Genomic DNA, 20097 nt, shown 5'->3' with positions numbered 1-20097 from the left:
TATTTTTTCATTTAGGGTAATTGTCAGGAGATTGCATTGCTATTTGTATTTTTAAAGTTCTATCATAGTGTATTAGCCCATTCTAGCTGCCCCTTCAAGCCCATCCAACCAGCTACTGTCTCTCCTATTAATATCTATGATTAACTGGGTATCTAGCGGCGCTACTTCATATTGTTTTTTTGCTATATATATATATATAAATATATATATATATAAATAATCTGGGACATAACATGCAAATGAGCACACAATGTGTCACCTTTTGCCTGGAATATCCATTCACATGGAACATTGTATGCGAGGTGATAATGGTTGAATGGTAGGGTTGCAGACCTGTCTAAGACATGTGAATGTGCTCACAAGTGATATTCTTTATTGGCTATATGCCAACGGTGGAGGATTTCTGTCGCCTTTTTCATCCTTCATAACTTGAAATGTATGGTAAACCTACCCAGCCTAGAAATATTTCAAAGCAAGTATAAACCAACCTCACACTGATGATACCCATCAAGGTTGAAACATGTCTGTGAGTGGTTTAAACTTGCTTTGCTTGTCCCATGCTGTGTTTAAAAGCTGTGTGAACGGCGATACATCAGCTTAAATGAGCTCCATGTGAATGGATATTCCATGCAAAAGGTGGCATATTGTGTGCTCATTTGCATGTCATTTCCCAGAATCCCTTGCTGCGGTGGGAGCACTGTATGCGAGGTGATAATGGTTGAAAGGCAGGGTTTATTGGCTATATGCTAAGAGTGGAGGATTTCTGTCGCCTTTTTCACCCACCATAAATATATATACACATATACACACACACACTGTAGTCCCCCCTACACACTCTGCAGCCCCCGCCCCCTCCTCTACACTCACAAAACACAATACAGCCCCCCACTACACCCCAAAACACACAATGCAGCCCCCTGTAAACCCACAAAACTGCAGACACACACACACATGCACAAACCAAAACACACACTGCAGCCCTCCTCCACCCTCTGACACACACACACACCACACACACCACACACACACACACACTGCAGCCCCCCCCCCCCCCCTCTACACACACAAAGCAGACACACACCAACAAAACACTCGGCTGGCCCCCTTGACACTCTCAAAACACACAACAGACACCAACCTTTCCCCTCACTCTCCTGTGCTGAGCTCTCTGCAGGCAGGGTGGTGGAGGAGTCAGTGCCTTGCTGCTGCCTCCTGTCCAATCGCCTCCTGTCTAAGGCTGGGTCCATGGTAATTTCAGCCGTGCGGAGGCTGAGGGAAAGAGGGTGCTTTCCCTGGCCATGGTACGCCCGTCGTCCGTGGGTGTGTCTAGGACGTCACGGAGCTGGTTCGCCCTCATTGGGCGAACCGCTCACCTGACCGGCCTGTCGCGCCAAGGAATCCGTTTCAACTGATTTCTTGCACAACGCGCTCCTGCTTCCGCCCGCACACCGCATAGACATGAAGACTGCCTCTAGGCAGTCTGTTCGCTCAGCATGCGGACGTGTCCGTGCAGTTTGCCATACCATGGACGCAGCCTAAGAGCTGATCTAATTCATTGCGACTGAGAACTGAATGCTGATTGGCTGAAAAACTTGGCAGGGTGCCAAATATTCCGGCTCATTACTGATTGGTTAAAATTCTAGGCATTATCCTATCGGAGAGCAGGGATTTCAATAATGCCCTGAATTTAGTAGCTTTTGCCTATAATTATAATATACAGCTTATATTGCTTTCCAGACTTGATGTTTTGGGTACATGTAACTCAAAACAGTGTTCTGATCTATATATGTCTCAAATAATGTTTGTGTGTGTATGTCTGATGGACAGCTCATTGGCCTGCGGGCCAGGCAGGGAGGAGCCAGGCAGGGAGAAGAGTCACACACACACACACACACTCTCCTCACACCGTGACCACGTGCGCCTCTGACCAACACCGCACACCGTGAGCACACACACACCACCCCCCTCTCTAGATGGCCGTCACTCTCCCCCATCAGCCGGACCGCAGCTCGCCTTCCCCCCTCCCGGTGGCCGTCACTCTCCCCTGTCAGCCGGACCGCAGCTCACCTTCCTCCCTCCTTGTGGCCGTCACTCTCCCCTGTCAGCCGGACAGGCCCCGCACCTTCCCTGCTGCAAGCTTCCCGGTGGCTCGCGCTCACAGGTGCAGAGAGGGGGCGCATGCGCAGCGCTCCCCGGACGGGAGGAGGGAGAGCAGAGAAGTGCTAGGCGCGCGTGACAATCGGAGGAGCGCGGGAGAGAGGAGCGGTGCTGTGAGTCCTGGCAGAGGGGAGGGGGCTTTGTGGTCCGTACCTTCTGAAGAATACATGGGAGGGGGCTTTGTGGTCCTGTAACAGGGGAGGGGGCTTTGTGTGTGGGGGGGGGAGAGGGGGACAGAGTGTGTGTGGGATGGGGGGCAGTGTGTATGGGATGGGGGGCAGTGTGTGTGGGGGGGCAGTCTGTGTGTGTGTGGGGGGGCAGTCTGTGTGTGTGTGGGGGGGCAGTCTGTGTGTGTGGGGGGGGCAGTCTGTGTGTGGAGGGGCAGTGTGTGGTGGGGGGCAGCGTGTGTGGGGGGGGCAGCGTGTGTGTGGGGGGCAGCGTGTGTGGGGGGGGCAGCGTGTGTGGGTGGGGGCAGCATGTGTGTAGGGGGGGCAGTGTGTGTGTGGGGGGGGGGGCAGTGTGTGTGGGGGGGCAGTGTGTGTGGGGGGGCAGTGTGTGTGTGGGGGGGCAGTGTGTGTGTGGGGGGGCCGTGTGTGTGTGGGGGGGCCGTGTGTGTGTGGGGGGGCAGTGTGTATGTGGGGGGGGCCGTGTGTGTGTGGGGGGGCCGTGTGTGTGTGGGGGGGCAGTGTGTGTGTGGGGGGGGCAGTGTGTGTGTGTGGGGGGGGCAGTGTGTGTGTGTGGGGGGGCAGTATGTGTGTGTGTGGGGGGGGGCAGTGTGTGTGGGGGGGGCAGTATGTGTGTGTGTGTGGGGGGGGATATGTGTGTGTGTGTGGGGGAATGTGTGTGTGTGGGGGGGGAGACTGTGTGTGTGTGTGTGTGTGTGTGGGGGGGGGGAACGACAGTGTGTGTGTGGGGGGGCAGTGTGTGTGTGTGTGGGGGGGGGGACAGTGTGTGTGTGTGGGGGGACAGTGTGTGTGGGGGGGGGACAGTGTGTGTGGGGGGGGGACCGTGTGTGTGTGTTGAACACTGTAGGGGGGGGGAACAGAGCTGCGCAGGGGGGGAACACAAACAGAGAGGGGGGAGCGGAGAAAAAGACAGGGGGAGTGGAGAGAGAGGGGGGAGCGGGAAATTGTACTCCCGGGCAACGCCGGGTCTCTCAGCTAGTACATTATAAAATGTAGCTGCATGTTAACTTCAGATTAAAGGCGCAATCCACCCTAACTAATCTACAAAAAAATGAAGAAGGTTGGAACAGGTGTGTCCTCCGGAGCTGAACTGCACTATTTTCAGCTCAGGGTTCCCAAGTTACTTTATATTTTATTTGTAAAGCGTCAACCTATTCCACAGCGCGGTACAAAGTGATCTAAATTGCATAAACAGAATGCCGTACCAAATAAGGACAAAAAAGTGCAAGAAGATACAAAAGTTAATGAGGGCCCTGCTCGTGGGCATTTACAATCTAGAGGGTTACTTACTTGTGATGTTACCAGTATTGCTTACAGGTTTTTAAAGGGAATTGAAATGGCCACCCAATAGGAAGCTAGGGGCAATGGTTTGGCAACTTCATATTGACTCGATTTGGTAGCTACTTTGTTCCCTTGAGTGATATTTAAATCTGGTAACTTCACCAGTACACATTTTGGGAATCAGGTGGTCACCTGAGCTGGAAGTAGGATCATTTGACCACCCTGTTCAGTCTATGTATGTCTGTGTCTATAGCTATCTGAATGGTTATTTAAAACACAATTTTTGCTCTGCTGATTTTAAAAGCGTTGTTACAGTACATATTCACTCAATACTTTGTTTTATCTTTAAAGACCAAAGCGGATTACAAAATTGGAAGTGTCCGACAACCTACTTGGTACAAAAAATAACAATGAGAACAAGTCTTCCTGAAACGTGAACTTATTCAAGGAAATATTAGCTCTGATGTATGGGATGTTGATTAGTTAAAACATTTTCCATTCAATCTGTTCTTTTAGGTAAACAAAAATAATGCCAAACTTTGGAATAATGTGGGCCATGCTTTGGAGAATGAGAAGAATTATGCGAGAGCCTTAAGGTTCTTCAAGCAGGCTACACAAGTACAGCCAGGTAAGAGTTTAATTCTTCATTTTTTTTTCTATCAATACTTTCTGAAATTAGAATGTCTTCATTAGGGCTTCAATAGAAATCTTAAAATTACACAATAATCAATCTAAGGATGATGCTCAAAGATTTACAAACTGAATAAAAGTTTTAGCATATTTTGTTTGAAATGAGGATTGTTGGGTACTGTGAAAGCGTAGAAATAAAATCAATGACTCAAGGGTTCAAAGTAACAAGTGAGTTTATCAGCACCATGGTACAAGTGAGAGAGAATTCAAATTTGAACTCATGCCTCTAAAGAAATATTGCTTAGTATCACATTTTTATACATTTCAAAAATGAGTAATACACCCCTTATACACATATAGCCTGAGCCAAGCACATTATCTCAATCTTCACAGTCCTCTCTTTTTATTCTTAAAACATAGTATTTTAAGGATAATTTCAGATAAAACTCCAGAAACGTCGCGCTGGCCTGTAGGGTCCAATTTTGCATGACTTTGATAGTTCTGGAAACTCACAGAGCTGCTGGCTATCATATCAGCCAGGTTAGTCTTTCTGCCATCATCTTCATCTGTATTCCTTTGAGGAGGACTGACTTTTCCTTCTGAGATTGCATCTTCCGTGGAGTCGTCTGTGATCACTGGCATGGCCTGGGTAGAGGGTGTTACACACCTTTGCAGTATGAATTTACTACACATGACACAGTCATACAAAACAATCAGAACTGCAAGCACACAGACAATTCCATTCATCAGTTTCGCTTCGAGGAAACCAACCAACTTGGTAATTCCTAACGGAACACACCTCTCATCTCCGCCTTTCTTTAATCTCTCCTGTATCTCTGCGATCTTCTCTAGCTCATGCTCAATCTTACACTTTGATCTCTAATAGAAACACAACATTGCTCTTTAACTAGGGCCCATATGCTAAAATTTAGTCCAGAGCCATTCTATTCTGTAGGGCCATTAATCTAATCTGTACCTGTTCTTGATTAAGTAAATTAATAAAATTAAGGCCATATCCTCCCTATACATTTTTAGTTCTAGGCTGTAAATACATTTTTACACACACTTCATTAGTTGGTGGAGGCACCTGACCCATAAATTGATTGTTGTTCCCAGTGTAAAATCCACCTACAGGAACCTCATTTACCAGTGGAATTCGGTTTAGAAAAAGTTCCCTGTAAACAAATTCAAATTAACATTTCATTTTTAAAATTCGGCATTAGTGTAAGGTATCCCTACTCAAGGGGTTAAATGTAATTCTCTCTTACGTCATTGGGGGCCACTAGAGTATGGCAGGGATTCATTGTATATATTCCCCTGTGACCCATTATCCTGTGTAGCATTGTGCAAGATTGTATGATTGTCTGAAAAATGTTGTGACCACAAAAGCATAAACATTACAAATATTTCAAAATTGATCATCCCTTGTCATCATCTGGATGGCGTAGGCTGATCTTGCCTAGCGGGGCATACATCTTAAAAACACACTCTAAAGCATAAAAAATAATAATATTGAGTCCTGAAAAAACAAATTGTTCGTTTAAGACCAGGCCCAGATAATATTGAGTCCAGAAAAAACAAATTGTTCTTTTAAGACGGGGCCTTGCCTGAAGTCTTAATTCCTCGGTGATTAAATGTTCTAGGATTATTGTGCCTAGATACACTAACTGTTGGTCAAAAAAACACTGGCTTGATGATTCTTTGTCTTTGTTAGTTGTTTACGGTGGTGCCGGCACTTTTTTCTTGCAATGATGCTGCTTTGTATTCTCCTTGGTAGACTTGGTAGACTGTATAAGCTGCACCTAAGTTTGGAGAGACTTAAACATTTCATTAATAAAAGCACAAGGAGAGCGCTTTAAGCCACTATAATTTAGTATCAGCACAATTTTTTTTTGTTTTTCACCACTGTCTTGGCATCCACATATAAAATAAACACAAAAACACCTTGCTCACCAACTACAAAAGAAAGAAATCAACGGTGCATAGGGAAGTATCGTAAGAGAACACTGATAAGTGACAAGACGTTGTCACTAAAAGTCCCTAAAGCTTGCACTCATTGTAAACAGTAAAATATACATAAAGTACCAGTTAAATAACTAGTACCACGAATATCAAATTATTACAGACCAAATGGGAAATATTCACATAAACCTAACTATAACACAACTAAAACGTATACAACTTTTTTACAAGCTAAAAACTGACGAAATGCATAAAATGACAACTAATAAACCATAAATAAAAGAGTCCCCACGTGAACGAAACGGACAGTATATGGTAAACAAAAATGCTAGTATGAACACAAGTGTAAAGCCCTATCAGAACATGAGGGGCCAGTGTCCATAATATACTAACAATGCTAATTAGCTTCACCACAAAACACTGCAGAGTAGCAGCTTATCACATTAGTTCCCAAACAAGCTCAAAATAAAGCTATCCAATAGTTATGCTGGAAAATGTAAAGAGGAGGGGTATATCCCTCTCTACATGAATATTCATGAAGTAACATGTTGCTATGTGTAGCAATGAGTAGACAGCACCAAAACATAACACAGTATGAATGGAGTCATATCGGCAAGGAATGCTCAATATAAATTATCCTCTCTTTTGTTCATATGTAAATCCTATGCCATGTGAACAATATACGACATAAAGTTTGATGGTATTTAAATCATCAGAAGCTTGAGATTTAAATATATATATATATATATATATATATATATATATATATATATCATGAATTTGACAATAGCTACTGCTTAAAAAATAAAATCTGGATTGCCTACAGTTGCATTCTTTAAAATGAGAGACTATAGATGAGGGTTCAAATTAAGACACCTTTTGGAGGGAAAGGAGAGGTAATGGTTAAAAGTTATAAAATACATCACATATGCAGTTAACTTTATAGGAAAAATTATTCCATTTCTGACTTTATGCTTACTCGTTTATATCGTACACTTTGTGAAGTACTGAGTATACTTTTGACACTATTCAAATATGGAAATACATATTAAATATTATTGTATTGTTAATGAAACAATTATAACAAATAGAATTAAAAACATAGAACAAATAGAATAGAAATGTGTTTACTGGTTTCTGCGTAGAGGTAATTTGGTTACTGCCTGTGGGGATTATAACCCCTTCTTGTAATAATTGCTACATAATAGGGGCTATGCCATCTAAAGCATTTCTGCTGAGTGGGTATTGGCCAATTCTGGGGAGGGCAGCGTTGGGAAATAATTTAACACGTACTGGTGCAACAGACCAGATGTACCCAGTACTGTTGTTGGGAGACGCCCATAAACTATGAGGTATTTATCCTAAAATAGACACAAAAAAACAGAAAGCACAATAAATAAGCATAATTTCACACTTCTCTGATACAGAGCAAAATGAACTTTACAAAAAATAAGATAAAAAAAACAAAACAGACCTGTTTGATCCTGCAAACTCAGTCCAAAAATAAATAAATTACAGAATCATTCTCTTTCCCCATACTATAACTAAGCTGCTTTTAAGCATTTTTTTTTTCAGCTTCTAGTTAACTTTTCATGTCTGGAACGTGGTCTTTCCTTAAGCTGGAGGGGGGTGGGGTGGGCAGCCCGCTTAGCTGCTTTTAAACTTCCCTCTTTTAAATGACTGCTGTTCAAAAATCAAACAAGACCAGTGTATTTAAGAAAACAAACCGTTAGTTTCCTATTACAAGTTTGAACAGAGAAACCTTGATAACTAAAAAACAAAAACAAAACCATTTCTGCAACCCTTCCTATAAAACAAAAATCTTATTGTTTTATTTACTACTAATTCCTTATCTTTCTTACACACACACACACACACACACACACACACACACACACACACACACACACACACACACACACACACACACACACACACACACACACACACACACACACACACACACACACACACACACACACACACACACACACACATTCTCTGAGTTTATCTTCCATCAACATTCATTCTACTTTCTACGGGCAATTAACAAAACTTCAACATACAATGCTTCCTAGGTTTATTTTAAATGCTACTGTCATGCCTTGTAAATGGCAGCAGGCTTAATACACTTGACAAAAGGGTTAGACTTAAATGACTCTTTTACAAGAGATATAAGTATTGCACTGTGTATTTTTGTCATATTGGAAGTAGCTGTTTGCATTTTAGTTTTTTGTTGTATAGGTTTATTTTAACCCTTATTATTACTTCATTCAAAATCATTATGATCTGTTATTTGTTATTTTTATGATTAGTACAAGTGACAATGTGAAGCGCTATGTACACGAATGGCGCTATATGAATAAAGACATGCATGCATGCATGCATACATACATACATACATACATACATACATACATACATACATACATAAACTATCAGCGTGACACACAAACACTTCACTCCGACATGTATATTATTATGCCATCAAACTAGTTTCTATGAGCTTTCTAAGACAAAAACAAACAAAAAACATTTAAAGAGGATGTCCCCTTTTTCTTTTTCCATGCAGTATTAATGCATTCATTCCTAAAAAAACTACTTTAACATTCTTAAATTGAAGCCATTTCTTCCTAGGTTAATAATTAACTTCCATGTCTCACAGACATGCAAGTCCTGTGACCTTTCAGTGAAAAAGGGTGAGGGAAGGGAGATGAGGAAAAGGGGGGTCCACTAATGCTGCAGCTATTTTCAAAACAGAGCCTGATATGTTTCACTTGCCTTCTTATTTAATATATTCTGCGCCACTAAATATCCATTTTAAAACATTTGATTGCCATAAAGTCCACACATAATTTCAAGGGACATACCCTTCGCCGGCGACTGAGAATGTAGGTTCTCCATAATTCTCCTGTATTACACCGATCAACGCCAGTCGATCATGTACCAATAAGGTGCCCACTACTTGGTAGCATATAGAGTTAAGGACCAGAGGTATTAAAAAAAAAAAAAATAGTCACCTGTTGTTCCTTAACAAAATTTTCTCTTTCCAAGTTTTTTGAGACTTTCCACCTTTATAACTGCAGTATTATACCTTCTGAGCCCTGAATTGGCCTGCCATTTAGCATAAGGTATAATCTGACCTATCCCTGATCAACGCCAGTAGATCGGGTACCAATAAGGTGCCCCACCACTTGGTATAATATATGTAGATTATAGAGTTAAGGACCAGTGGCATTAAAAAAAATAGTCACCTGTTGTTCCTTAACAATAATTCTCTCAACAAGTTTAGGGGACTTATCACCTTATTAACTATTACACCTTCTGAGCCCTGAATTGGCCTGCCATTTGGCATAAGGTGTAACCTGAGTTTATGGCAATAATATAAAACAACAACAACAACAGCTGATCAGTATAATATTGATAAACTCACGTGATACAGGGTGTCCCGTCACTCAGGTAGGTTGCCCATAAAGAACAAACTGTCTACAGATTACTCAAACAATTAATCTAACGGCTTTTTTTCTGTTAAAAAGGATAAAGCCATACCTTATTCCAAGTGTGCACGTTTGAGTAATGTAGGCAGCTGCTCCGTCTGGGGTCTCCTGGTCCCGCGGTGTTGTGTCCCTATTCAAGAGGCGCCGTCTGTGAAAGCGTAGAAATAAAATCAATGAGTCAAGGGTTCAAAGTAACAAGTGAGTTTATCAGCACCATGGTACAAGTGAGATAGAATTCAAATTTGAACTCATGCCTCTAAAGAAATATTGCTTAGTATCACATTTTTATACATTTCAAAAATGAGTAATACACCCCTTAATGGGGCTGGCTTAGAGATAAATAGCAATATGATGACTTATTCAAAAATACATATTGTTTGATACATAAATATGCTTTACATTGCTATATTCTTATCCTGTATATCACCATAATGTGGGCCGCCCTTAACCTGCTGACTTTAAGGTTTAGCCCTGTGTGTTACTGTATCTGTCAGATAACAGAAACTAAGGTCAGCAGAATTATCTAAGGCAGGAAAAACCTCTTACGAATGCTATTTCAAACCTCTCGTGACTTGTAGGAATTACACAAGGGCTATAGTTACATCTAGAAGCGATACTCAGAGAATCAAACATTCACAGATCATACACGAATAAACAAATGAGCATACATACAAGCAAACACTCAACATGGCGGTTAGGCCAAAATGGAGGTGATGATAGTTTGTCTTCATATAGCCTGAGCCAAACACATTATCTCAATCTTCACAGTACATTGTTGTGGTTGGCTTCTAATTTAAAAATGACCGCTATAGTAGTGGTTCGGGCTGTTTTTGTGTGGTGGAACTTGCAAGAACAGCGTTTCGACCCGGATTTGCAAGGGTGATATCGTGAATGAGGTCTAACTGGCTGTGTCCCCCCCATCAACTTACTATTATGGACTTTAAGGTACTGTTAAATAGCATAAAGTAGGCATTCCATGAAGTACATAGCATCTTCTCTTACATAACGAAATATGTAGACATGGGGAATGTTTTAATGACTGCAAACAAAATTATATTGATTTTTAGTTTTCAAGAACACATGGCACTTAGTTGATGCTATGTAAAATCCTTGGGTTCTACAGGATCTGCATGATTACGAAAGGGAGACGAAACCATCTTTTAATCACATTTCTGAAAGTAATTGCAATAGGTGACTTCCGAGAGAGCCCATTTCGATAGGGCTCATCATGCGCTAAAGCCACAAATATTTATCAATTGTCTCCTTTAAACGCATAGTTTAATATACACATAGTCTCAGTCAACATCTCTAGGAATCGGTGGTTTGGGGCGTGAGTCCCAATCACAGTGCTCAATCCAAATCTGAACCTTTAGACAATAATCAATATAAGTCCACATATCATGGTAACAGGAAACTGTATCAGCCAGCAAGTAGAGTAATGAGACCCAGTGCTATATGAATGCAGCAAAAAAGACACTCAGTGTAATGGCAGTAGTCCATGTGTCATAATGGAATAAAGGTTAACATACCATTGTTGTATGGAGCTCGGCCATACCTAACCCTTGTGCTGCAGCACTATTCCAGGTGTGTGTGTCCCCTGTACCATGCAGTTTCAATAAAGGATTTTTAACAACACCTTGCTGGTCCTCTACCCTATTTTGCTGTGCACCGCAGGAATCTTTGGATTTCAACCTCAACATCTCTAGGAAAATGGCAATTAAGTCCCCTAGATTAACCTTTATTTTATTTATTTTTTTATGACAAATGCATATCACTTGGAGTATTGCTGATTCACAGGTGTGGTCACATTTTCTAAAACAAAAAGTACACTCTTCTTAATCTCTTTGTTTGTATTCATACTGTATACTTGCCTGTGCAGTTAGCAAGTATTTCTCTATTCTGTGTTTATTATACTTATACTAAAAATGTTGTGCATTGTTGGTGACAGACCTATTTTATTGCAAACCAGCTGATGATATGTATAAGGTAGAACTGACCTTAGTTTTCCATAGAGAAAAGTAAGGTTAATGGGAACCATGAAATAACCTTTATTTTCTATTGACCCTTTTATTTAGAGCCATTCTTGATATACTGTACTCTGTAGGATGTTGTTATTGCCTTTTATAATGTAAAGTGTAGTTACTGAAGTACTCCTTTAGGTAGCATGTGTGCCACGGTACTGCGTGACATTAAAAAGGGGAAATGCCAAACTGCACAGAAATATTGTGCATGTCGGTTTACCATATAGAACACATCGGATTGTTTAGGGTTTTTTATGCAAAAGCCTTGTGAATTTTGTTTTTTTCCCTCTTGTTTCTAAGGTTCAATTGGATTGAAGTGTATTCTCCTCTTAAAATATGCATTGTCTTTTACCTATTTCAGATGATATTGGTGCCCACATGAATGTTGGAAGGACATATAAAAACTTGAACAGAAGTAAAGAGGCAGAGGAGTCCTATTTGATTGCAAAGTCACTTATGCCACAGGTACACAGATATGCTGAACTAATGCAACTCCTTTATGTTCCAAACCAATGCCTATACATTGTATTACTAAAACCGTTGATCACTCTCCTTGTTGGAAGTGAGTAGGACAATTATTGTTGCATATTTTTTGTTGCTTTGCTTTTAAGCTTAAAATATCTTCAGCCCAAGACCTATTGTATTATATTATCACTTTATTTAATTTATTTATATTGCGTTTCAGGTTGGATCTTGTATTCAGTACCCCCCTCACTATTTCCCTGAGTGCACAACGGTTAGAATTATAATTGTAGCTAAATGCAAGATGTTACAATTTTTTTAAATTTTAGTATGAAGAGAAGTTGTGCAATATCTGCTGCTTCCAACGTGTACCCCAAGAACTCTCATTACTATACAGCAGCAGTGTCACCACGTAGATTCCTTGTTTACTAAGGTTGCTACTACGTACTTGCCCACTTCGTCATTAACCAAGGCCTCAAATAGGTATTTTTCGCACCCATGGTATACCAGTGTCTCCTAACTGGATATGGAATATTGGTGCAAGCTTCTAAGGAATCTGTGGACTTTAACTTTTCTTAATCTGAACACCTTGTAGTTGCTTTATTGTTCCATTGAAAATCATTTTATCATTTGGATAAATGTATTATAATTTGTACCTGTATATGTAATTTCTCTTTAATAGGTTATACCAGGAAAGAAATATGCAGCCCGAGTGGCTCCTAACCACCTCAATGTGTACATAAACCTTGCAAACTTGATTCGAGCAAATGAGTCACGACTTGAAGAGGCAGATCAGTTATACAGGCAGGCGATAAGCATGAGGCCGGATTTTAAACAAGCCTACATTAGCAGGTGGGATATTTACTTGTGACCGTGAGATAATTGCGTTCCACACAATCAAAAATATAAGCTCCATTAACAGCAAGCACCGTGGAAGCATTCCCAGGTCTGTTTTAGATCATCCCTATGCATTTTACACCATCTTCAAAAATAATTATCAACCGAGATGTGATCTTTAACACTTAAGTAGTTATATATAAAAGCTTATCCAGCAACCTGTAACTGGTTTTTTAAACACGGTGGCTCAAGCAATGCAGAAATGTATACAGTAATTGAGAGAGGTGATTTTTTTTTTAAGGTTATAGTAGGTGAGGATTAATTGGCGTTTATAACTCAAACTAAAGACAGAAGTAAATAATGCTATTCAAAGGTTAGTTTTGTATCCAAAATGGAACAAGGCCCTCTTCACCCTATTCAATAAAGGATGATGAGGCTCACAAACCTTATGTGATCATTTCAGTAAATAACCATTTGCCAGTATTAGAATTTGTATGTAAATGAACAGTTTTTGCCACATTTTTTTTTTAGAAGTTTTTACTCATTACATAATTCAACAAGCTTTGAAGAGATTCAGTAAAGCAAATACCCAAATAAAATATCACTTGTGAGCACATTCACATGTCGAACGGGTTGGCAACCCTCCCCACAACCCAGATTCTGGGCCATTGTAATCCAAAATAATCTTGTCCGTTGTTCAGCCATCCTAAACCTTAATTGATTTTTTTAATTGATTTTTTTTTTCATTATTCCTGCCGCCTAAGATGCTGCAAATGAAGGGTGGTCCCCTTTAAATTATGCTGTTACAGGGCACCTTATACCAGTCATACCGCATGGGAGATCAGGAGGAGAGTTTTGGCACTGCTCCATGAACCCCACTGCTAGGATATTGATCCTCTAGCATGTGGTGGTCTGTGACTACAAGATGCGGCTCAGGCAGTCATGCCTGCAGCGACCACCATAAATTTCAGGCGTGTAGTAGTCTCGTTGGAGAACATACAGTTGAAGCTTATAGAAGATTTAATGGTGAGCAAAATAAAATATGTACAGTATATTATATACAAAACTCAGCTAATTTGTGTTAGAAGATTAGTGACATTTCTGGAATATATTTATTTTCTACATCTGTTCACCTCAACAATGCAAGTGGTGTCTTGGCTGTTTCACCTTCCCTCCTTTTTCAAGAGAACTTCTTAACTTATTGGAACAAGGATCAGGGGGATTGACATTGATCTTTTTAAACAGGAAATATGAACTTTCCTCAAATAGTGGGGAAACAAAGTCTAAGAACAAATTTGAAATGTGGTGCCTGCATGTTTGGAAGGGGAGCAAAGTTCCATTGCTACTTTGATCAAATCATATGGAAAGTTCAAGAGTGGATTTTACCTTTTAAACATATGTAGTATGTGAGTGGCATTCATGACCACCAAGAGCTTTTCCTCACAACTCCAACAAACTGCAACCACTAAGAATTCACACTTTTTGGTAGCTATATAAGAAAACAAAATGGCTAAAACGGCGTCAGAGCATTAAAAAAACAAAATACAAATAAAGCAGTGGAAACAAGAGCATGTGCCAGCATTGTTAGCCCCACGCATTGCAGGGAAACAAAACATATCTGCAGACCTTTTAAACAGGAAAGGTCTAGCATCAAGAGGATTGTTTATTTATTGTCATTCGACAAAGGCTGAGGCAATATTAGTACACAGAATTTGTGCGGGTGTCAATAGATGAACCATGGTGTCAAACAATTCCCAAAGATCTTCACACAAGGGCCTGGCTATTCAACGTCCAAATCCATGATTGCTATACCGTATGTTAGCACACAGAGAGTCAGACGCTGATACTAACCAAAATAAGTTGTTAAGACAAAGTGATTCAGACTCATTTTGAAAGTAAGACCATCCTCAATGACCATACTATATTACACAATCTGGAATGTATTCAAGTGATGGTGAGTACTCAACCATCTAAAAACCAGGAAAGCACAAATTAAGGACATACTACATTTCTTACACCAATGATTTTATCAGGGCCTTCGCCCTATATCAAAGTTGAAATTGCATAATTAGCTGTTTTTTTTCTTTCAATAAACCGTTAGCTCAGTATAAATACATACACGGATTTGTTACCGCATTGAGTAAAATAGATCCTAGAATAAGCAATCCCCTGCCTGAATGGGTTCTGAATCTGCAACTTGAAGCTGTAAATAACCATCAGTCTGAACCAATGCAGTGATTTACCCTGGTGTGGCCAACATTAAAGACCGTGTGTTTGTGTGCGTGTGTGGTGGGCATCACATCAACCAGGAAAGCAAGTGACCTGAGCGCTATATTCTGTACAGTAACTTCCATACTTTAACCTTTACTGTGGCAGAAATTGGACTTCTGGGATTTGCGATTATGCGAACACTTTCCACTAGAAAACCCTAATAACGTACTTCGTGCGTCAGTAGGGCCTCTGGTGTACCAGGTACATATTTAGGGCACCGTAAAGCTTATTGTACACCAAGACAAAATAGATTACCCTGATATGAATTCGGACCCGAAGGATACTTGTACCATCATTTTGACCAAATGCCAAGAACAAGAAAGAACATATCCACACATTTAGATGTAGTTAGAGTTCTCAAGTAATATGAATTATTTTGGGGAACTAAATAGGGGCAAAGTACGCACTAAAGTGTCGCTGGCAAAATGGATCAATATTACAATTTAACAAGCATACAGTAAATAGAAAAGTGTAAAGAATCCCAAGTGAAGATGTAAACACTCAACCAGAAAATGTACCGCTTCATGGGCAGGGAGATACTATGCATTCATAGAAAGCTCAGCATAGCAGCAACTTTGTCGGCACAACATTTATTACACATTAGAGCGTGAACCTGTTTTTCTATAACACAAACCAAATTTGTCCTAATAGCTCTCCATACAGTTGTTAGTCCCTACTGTATTAAAGGAACTGCTTTGATACTTCCCCTGGGTCATATGCTTATCTTGGAAAATGTATGTATGTCTCCTTTATTATATACTGCACCGACACACTTTATTCGAGCAAATACCCGGTATGTACCTGGCAGATACCTGGAATGCGCCACTCCTCACCTCTGACAAGCCCCGTTGCATTTGCCTTCCCAGCCTGGGTTCATGCCTGGCTGATGGGCGGCTGATCTGTTAAATGATAATGATTAGGATTTAATAGGCTGCAATGCTTTGCGTGTCTACCAAATGGCATAAATTCATGAATTTTAATGCAGTATATATATATATATACTGTGCAGTATTGCAGCCAGCGGGAATAAAATGCTTCAATCCCTGCTTGGAAAATAACCCAATGCACTCGGGCAGAAAACAGTCACAAACCTCAATACACCCGGGTATACCCGAATTCGTGGGACTAGCCAAGCTCGAATAAAGTGTGTCGCCAGTGTAGCGCCATTAATGTACATAGTGCTTCACAGTAGTAATACATGTGTCAATCCTATAAATAATAAATAACAAATGATACAAATATCAGATCATGGGAGTAAGTGCTTCAGACTTATAAATTAACATTTTAGGAAGAGGAGTCCTTGCTCCGAAGAGCGTACAATCTAATTGGTAGGTAGGAAGGACGTACAGAGACAGTAGGAGGGCATTCTGGTAAGTGCGTCTGCAAGGAGCAAAGCTTTTATGTATCGGGTGTATAGTTTTAGCCGCGGAGCTACGCATATACTTTGTTAAGCAGCTGTGTTTTAAGGTGGGTCTTTAAGGTGGATAGAGAGGGTGCTAGTCGGATATTGAGGGGAAGGGCATTCCAGAGGTGTGGGGCAGTCAGTGAGAGGTTTAAGTCGAGAGTGGGCTTTAGATACAATGGGGGTAGAGAGAAGACATCCTTGAGCAAGAGTCGGGATGGTGCATAGCGAGAATTTAGGGCTGAGATGTAAGGAGGGGCAGAAGAATGTAAAGCTTTAAAGGTGAGGAGAATTGCGTGTGAGTTGCGGGATTTGATAGGAAGCCAGGAGAGTGATAGATTTCAGCAAGGGAGACGCTGAGACAGATTTAGGAAAGAGTAGAGTGATTCTGGTAGCAGCGTTTAGGATAGATTGTAGGGGCGACACGTGAGAGGCAGGAAGGCCGGATAGCAAGAGGTTACAGTAGTTGAAACGGGAGAGAATGAGGGCATGTGTCAGAGTTTTAGCAGTCGAGCAACATAGGAAAGGGCGTATCTTTGTAATATTGCGGAGGAAAAAGCAACAGGTTTTAGATACGTTTTGGATGTGAGGGAGAATGTGAGAGGAGTCGAGGGTGACCCCTAGATAGCGTGCTTGCGCTACTGGCTGTATGAGCGAACTTCCAACAGTAATGTGGAAGGTGGTAGTGGGGCCAGGTTTTGGATGAAGTCTGAGGAGCTCTGTTTTTGACATGTAGAGTTTGTCGGCAGAGGGCCATCCAGGATTATTTCGCAGAGAGACATTCAGAAACTTTGGTTTGTACAGCAGGTGTGAAATATTTATTCTGCTCACCTAATACACATTAGTATAGGTATAAGTAAATTGCTAAGGTGCATTGGAGGAAAATATAATATGTAGACAAATAGATCCAAAGAGGATCAGCAAGGGCCTCCAAAAGATGCACTCATTAGCATGTAGGGGAGAGAGTACTAACCAAATGAGTCCTGCAGAGAATTCAACTGCTATGGCTCTTAAACTAGGATCAATTGAAAAATAATAAAATATTTATTGGTCAAATTATGACAAAGGTATTAAAACATACGTAAAATATAACAATGTATGTATAAAAACACTGTAGTGGAATTGAAGTGTTTTATAGTGTGTGGGTGTAAGGTATGTGACCCAGAGAACTTAATTAGTTTGCATTAGTATAACACCAGGGGTTTTTATACATATTTTAACACTGGGTTTTTATACATATATTGTTATATTTATTTTGTATGTTTTAATACCTTTGTCATAATTTGACCAATAAATATTTTATTATTTTTCAATTGATCCTAGTTTAAGAGCCATAGTAGTTGAATTCTCTGCAGGACTCATTTGGTTAGTACTCTCTCCCCTACATGCTAATGAGTGCATCTTTTGGAGGACCTTGCTGATCCTCTTTGGATCTATTTGTCTACATTTTGTACAGCAGATGTAAGGTCAGGGGTTGAAAAGTAAATTTGTGTGTCATCAGCATAGAGGTGATATTTGAACCCAAGATATGTGATTGTCACCTAGAGAGAGTGTGTAAAGAGAAAAGAGAAGAGGTCCCAGGACAGAGCACTGGGGTACCCCCACAGAGAGATCATTGGAGGAGGAGGAGGTGTTAGCAGTAGAGACACTGAAGGTACGATGGGAGAGGTAAGAGCAGATCCAGGATAGGGCTTTGTTACGAATACAAATAGTATGGAGATTGTGAAGGAGAGGGTGGTCCACGGTGTCAAAGGCTGCAGAGAGGTCGAGTAATATGAGCAGAGTATAATGACCTCTGTCTTTGGCAGTATGGAGGTCATGTAGTTATTTTAGTGAGGGCTGTTTCATTGGAGTGAGCAGTGTGGAAGTCAGATTGTAGAGGGTCTAGGAGAGAATAGGTGGTGAGAAAATGGAGCAAGCGAGAGAATACAATGCGTTCAAGGAGTTTAGAGGCAAAAGGCAGGAGGGAGACAGGTCGATAGTTAGAGTTAGGGTCAAGCTTGCTGTTTTTGAATACTGGTATGACACTTGCATGTTTTGAAGGAGGAGGGAAAGGTACCAGAATAGAGGGAGCAGTTAAAAATAACTTGTGCACAGATGGACAGAGAGGCCTTTTATACCTGCAAGAGTTTATCTGTACCCTACCTCACAACATCAAAGCACAACCCATGGTCATGCGTGTTGCGTGAAAAAAAAAAAATTATCTGTTAGTAACACATTTCTGTTTTTGATTGCTTTCCCTGTTGGAATTAAGGGGGTTAAGCAACCACTTTATTTATTGAACAGTGTAAAAGTTATCTGCAATACGCTTATGTTTAACCAGCATTGTAAAAGTATTTACCAGGACTGAAAAATATTAAAGCTCCTATAATTGGACATATTATGGCTTAAAAAAGAATCTTCCCAAGTGTATCGTGATATCGTTATCAGTTTATATTTATTAGTAATCCTTAGGTCAACATGTAATGCAATACCGCACTGAAATATTTGTCAAATACTTATACAGTATGAAAGCATTAAAACTAACCGCAGTGTTAAAGCATCAAGTAAATTGGTTCCAGAATTTTCTCACTCTACCAGACGGACACTAGGCAAAAACCATATGAACAGCACTTGCCAGTACGTGTTTCATGGAACACACCATTTCTTCTTAATACATAACAAAACTATTTGAATTTGTGAATCATAAAAAAGACCTTATTTAAATGTGGCAGATTTATGGCTAAAACTATATTGTAAAAAATAGCTGGTTATAAAACAAAAATGTTGCCCTGAAGTGCTTTTTTTTGTGCAAAGAAGTTTCATAATAAAACTAGTTCTCAGCGTGCCGAGGGAGGTTTTAATGCTAACTTTTGACCATCTATCTCGTGGTTGCCCTTTATTCAAAACTCTCTGCTCTTTTGATTTGGTATGAGTGAAGCCGGCAGTAACAAGAGGGTCGTTTTGAAAAACATTACCTACCATTTGTTCCAGTTTACATGAAAAAGGTTTGCTTTTTATTCGCTTACAAATGGAAAAATAAACTTTGCAGAACAACTTATGCTGCAATTAACATCGCGTGTGCTTGAAAATATTGGCAACAGCAACTGCTATCATAAGTATAAGGCTGTGTGACTACAATTAACAATACCATTTGTCGTCTTTGCGCCTCGTGTTAATTAGCCTGTCTGGGCAGTCCAGTTGAAGACGGGACAGCTTCTATATTGAGACAGAATGGGCAAGGAGCATTGCAACAGATTAACAGTATTGCTTACTTTCAAGTGTTTCATCTTTTAAAGTGGCAATGTTTGTAAGTGGTATACAATATGTAGTTATACAGGGAGTTACAGGCACTTAACAGACTTAAAACTACTGTAAGTAGGAGACTGCAAACTTAATAATTTTCCTGACAA

At 40.5% G+C, this 20097-nt stretch overlaps 1 protein-coding gene across 2 annotated transcripts in view; it reads left to right on the top strand.

Annotated features, from left to right (window-relative positions):
• The window catches only part of LOC142495251 (protein O-mannosyl-transferase TMTC3-like), a 138019-nt gene that overhangs the window by 85155 nt on the left and 32767 nt on the right, over positions 1 to 20097 (top strand). For both annotated transcript variants that reach the window (XM_075600470.1, XM_075600469.1), the window contains exons 11-13: positions 4140 to 4251; positions 12095 to 12198; positions 12878 to 13047. In XM_075600470.1, the coding sequence (XP_075456585.1) occupies positions 4140 to 4251; positions 12095 to 12198; positions 12878 to 13047 (386 nt within the window). The remainder of the gene's footprint in view (positions 1 to 4139; positions 4252 to 12094; positions 12199 to 12877; positions 13048 to 20097) is intronic.

Source organism: Ascaphus truei, chromosome 5 (assembly GCF_040206685.1).
Source record: "Ascaphus truei isolate aAscTru1 chromosome 5, aAscTru1.hap1, whole genome shotgun sequence".
NCBI lineage: Eukaryota > Metazoa > Chordata > Amphibia > Anura > Ascaphidae > Ascaphus > Ascaphus truei.
Note: the sequence above shows the minus strand (reverse complement) of the source record. Positions and strands in the feature narration are given on the sequence as shown.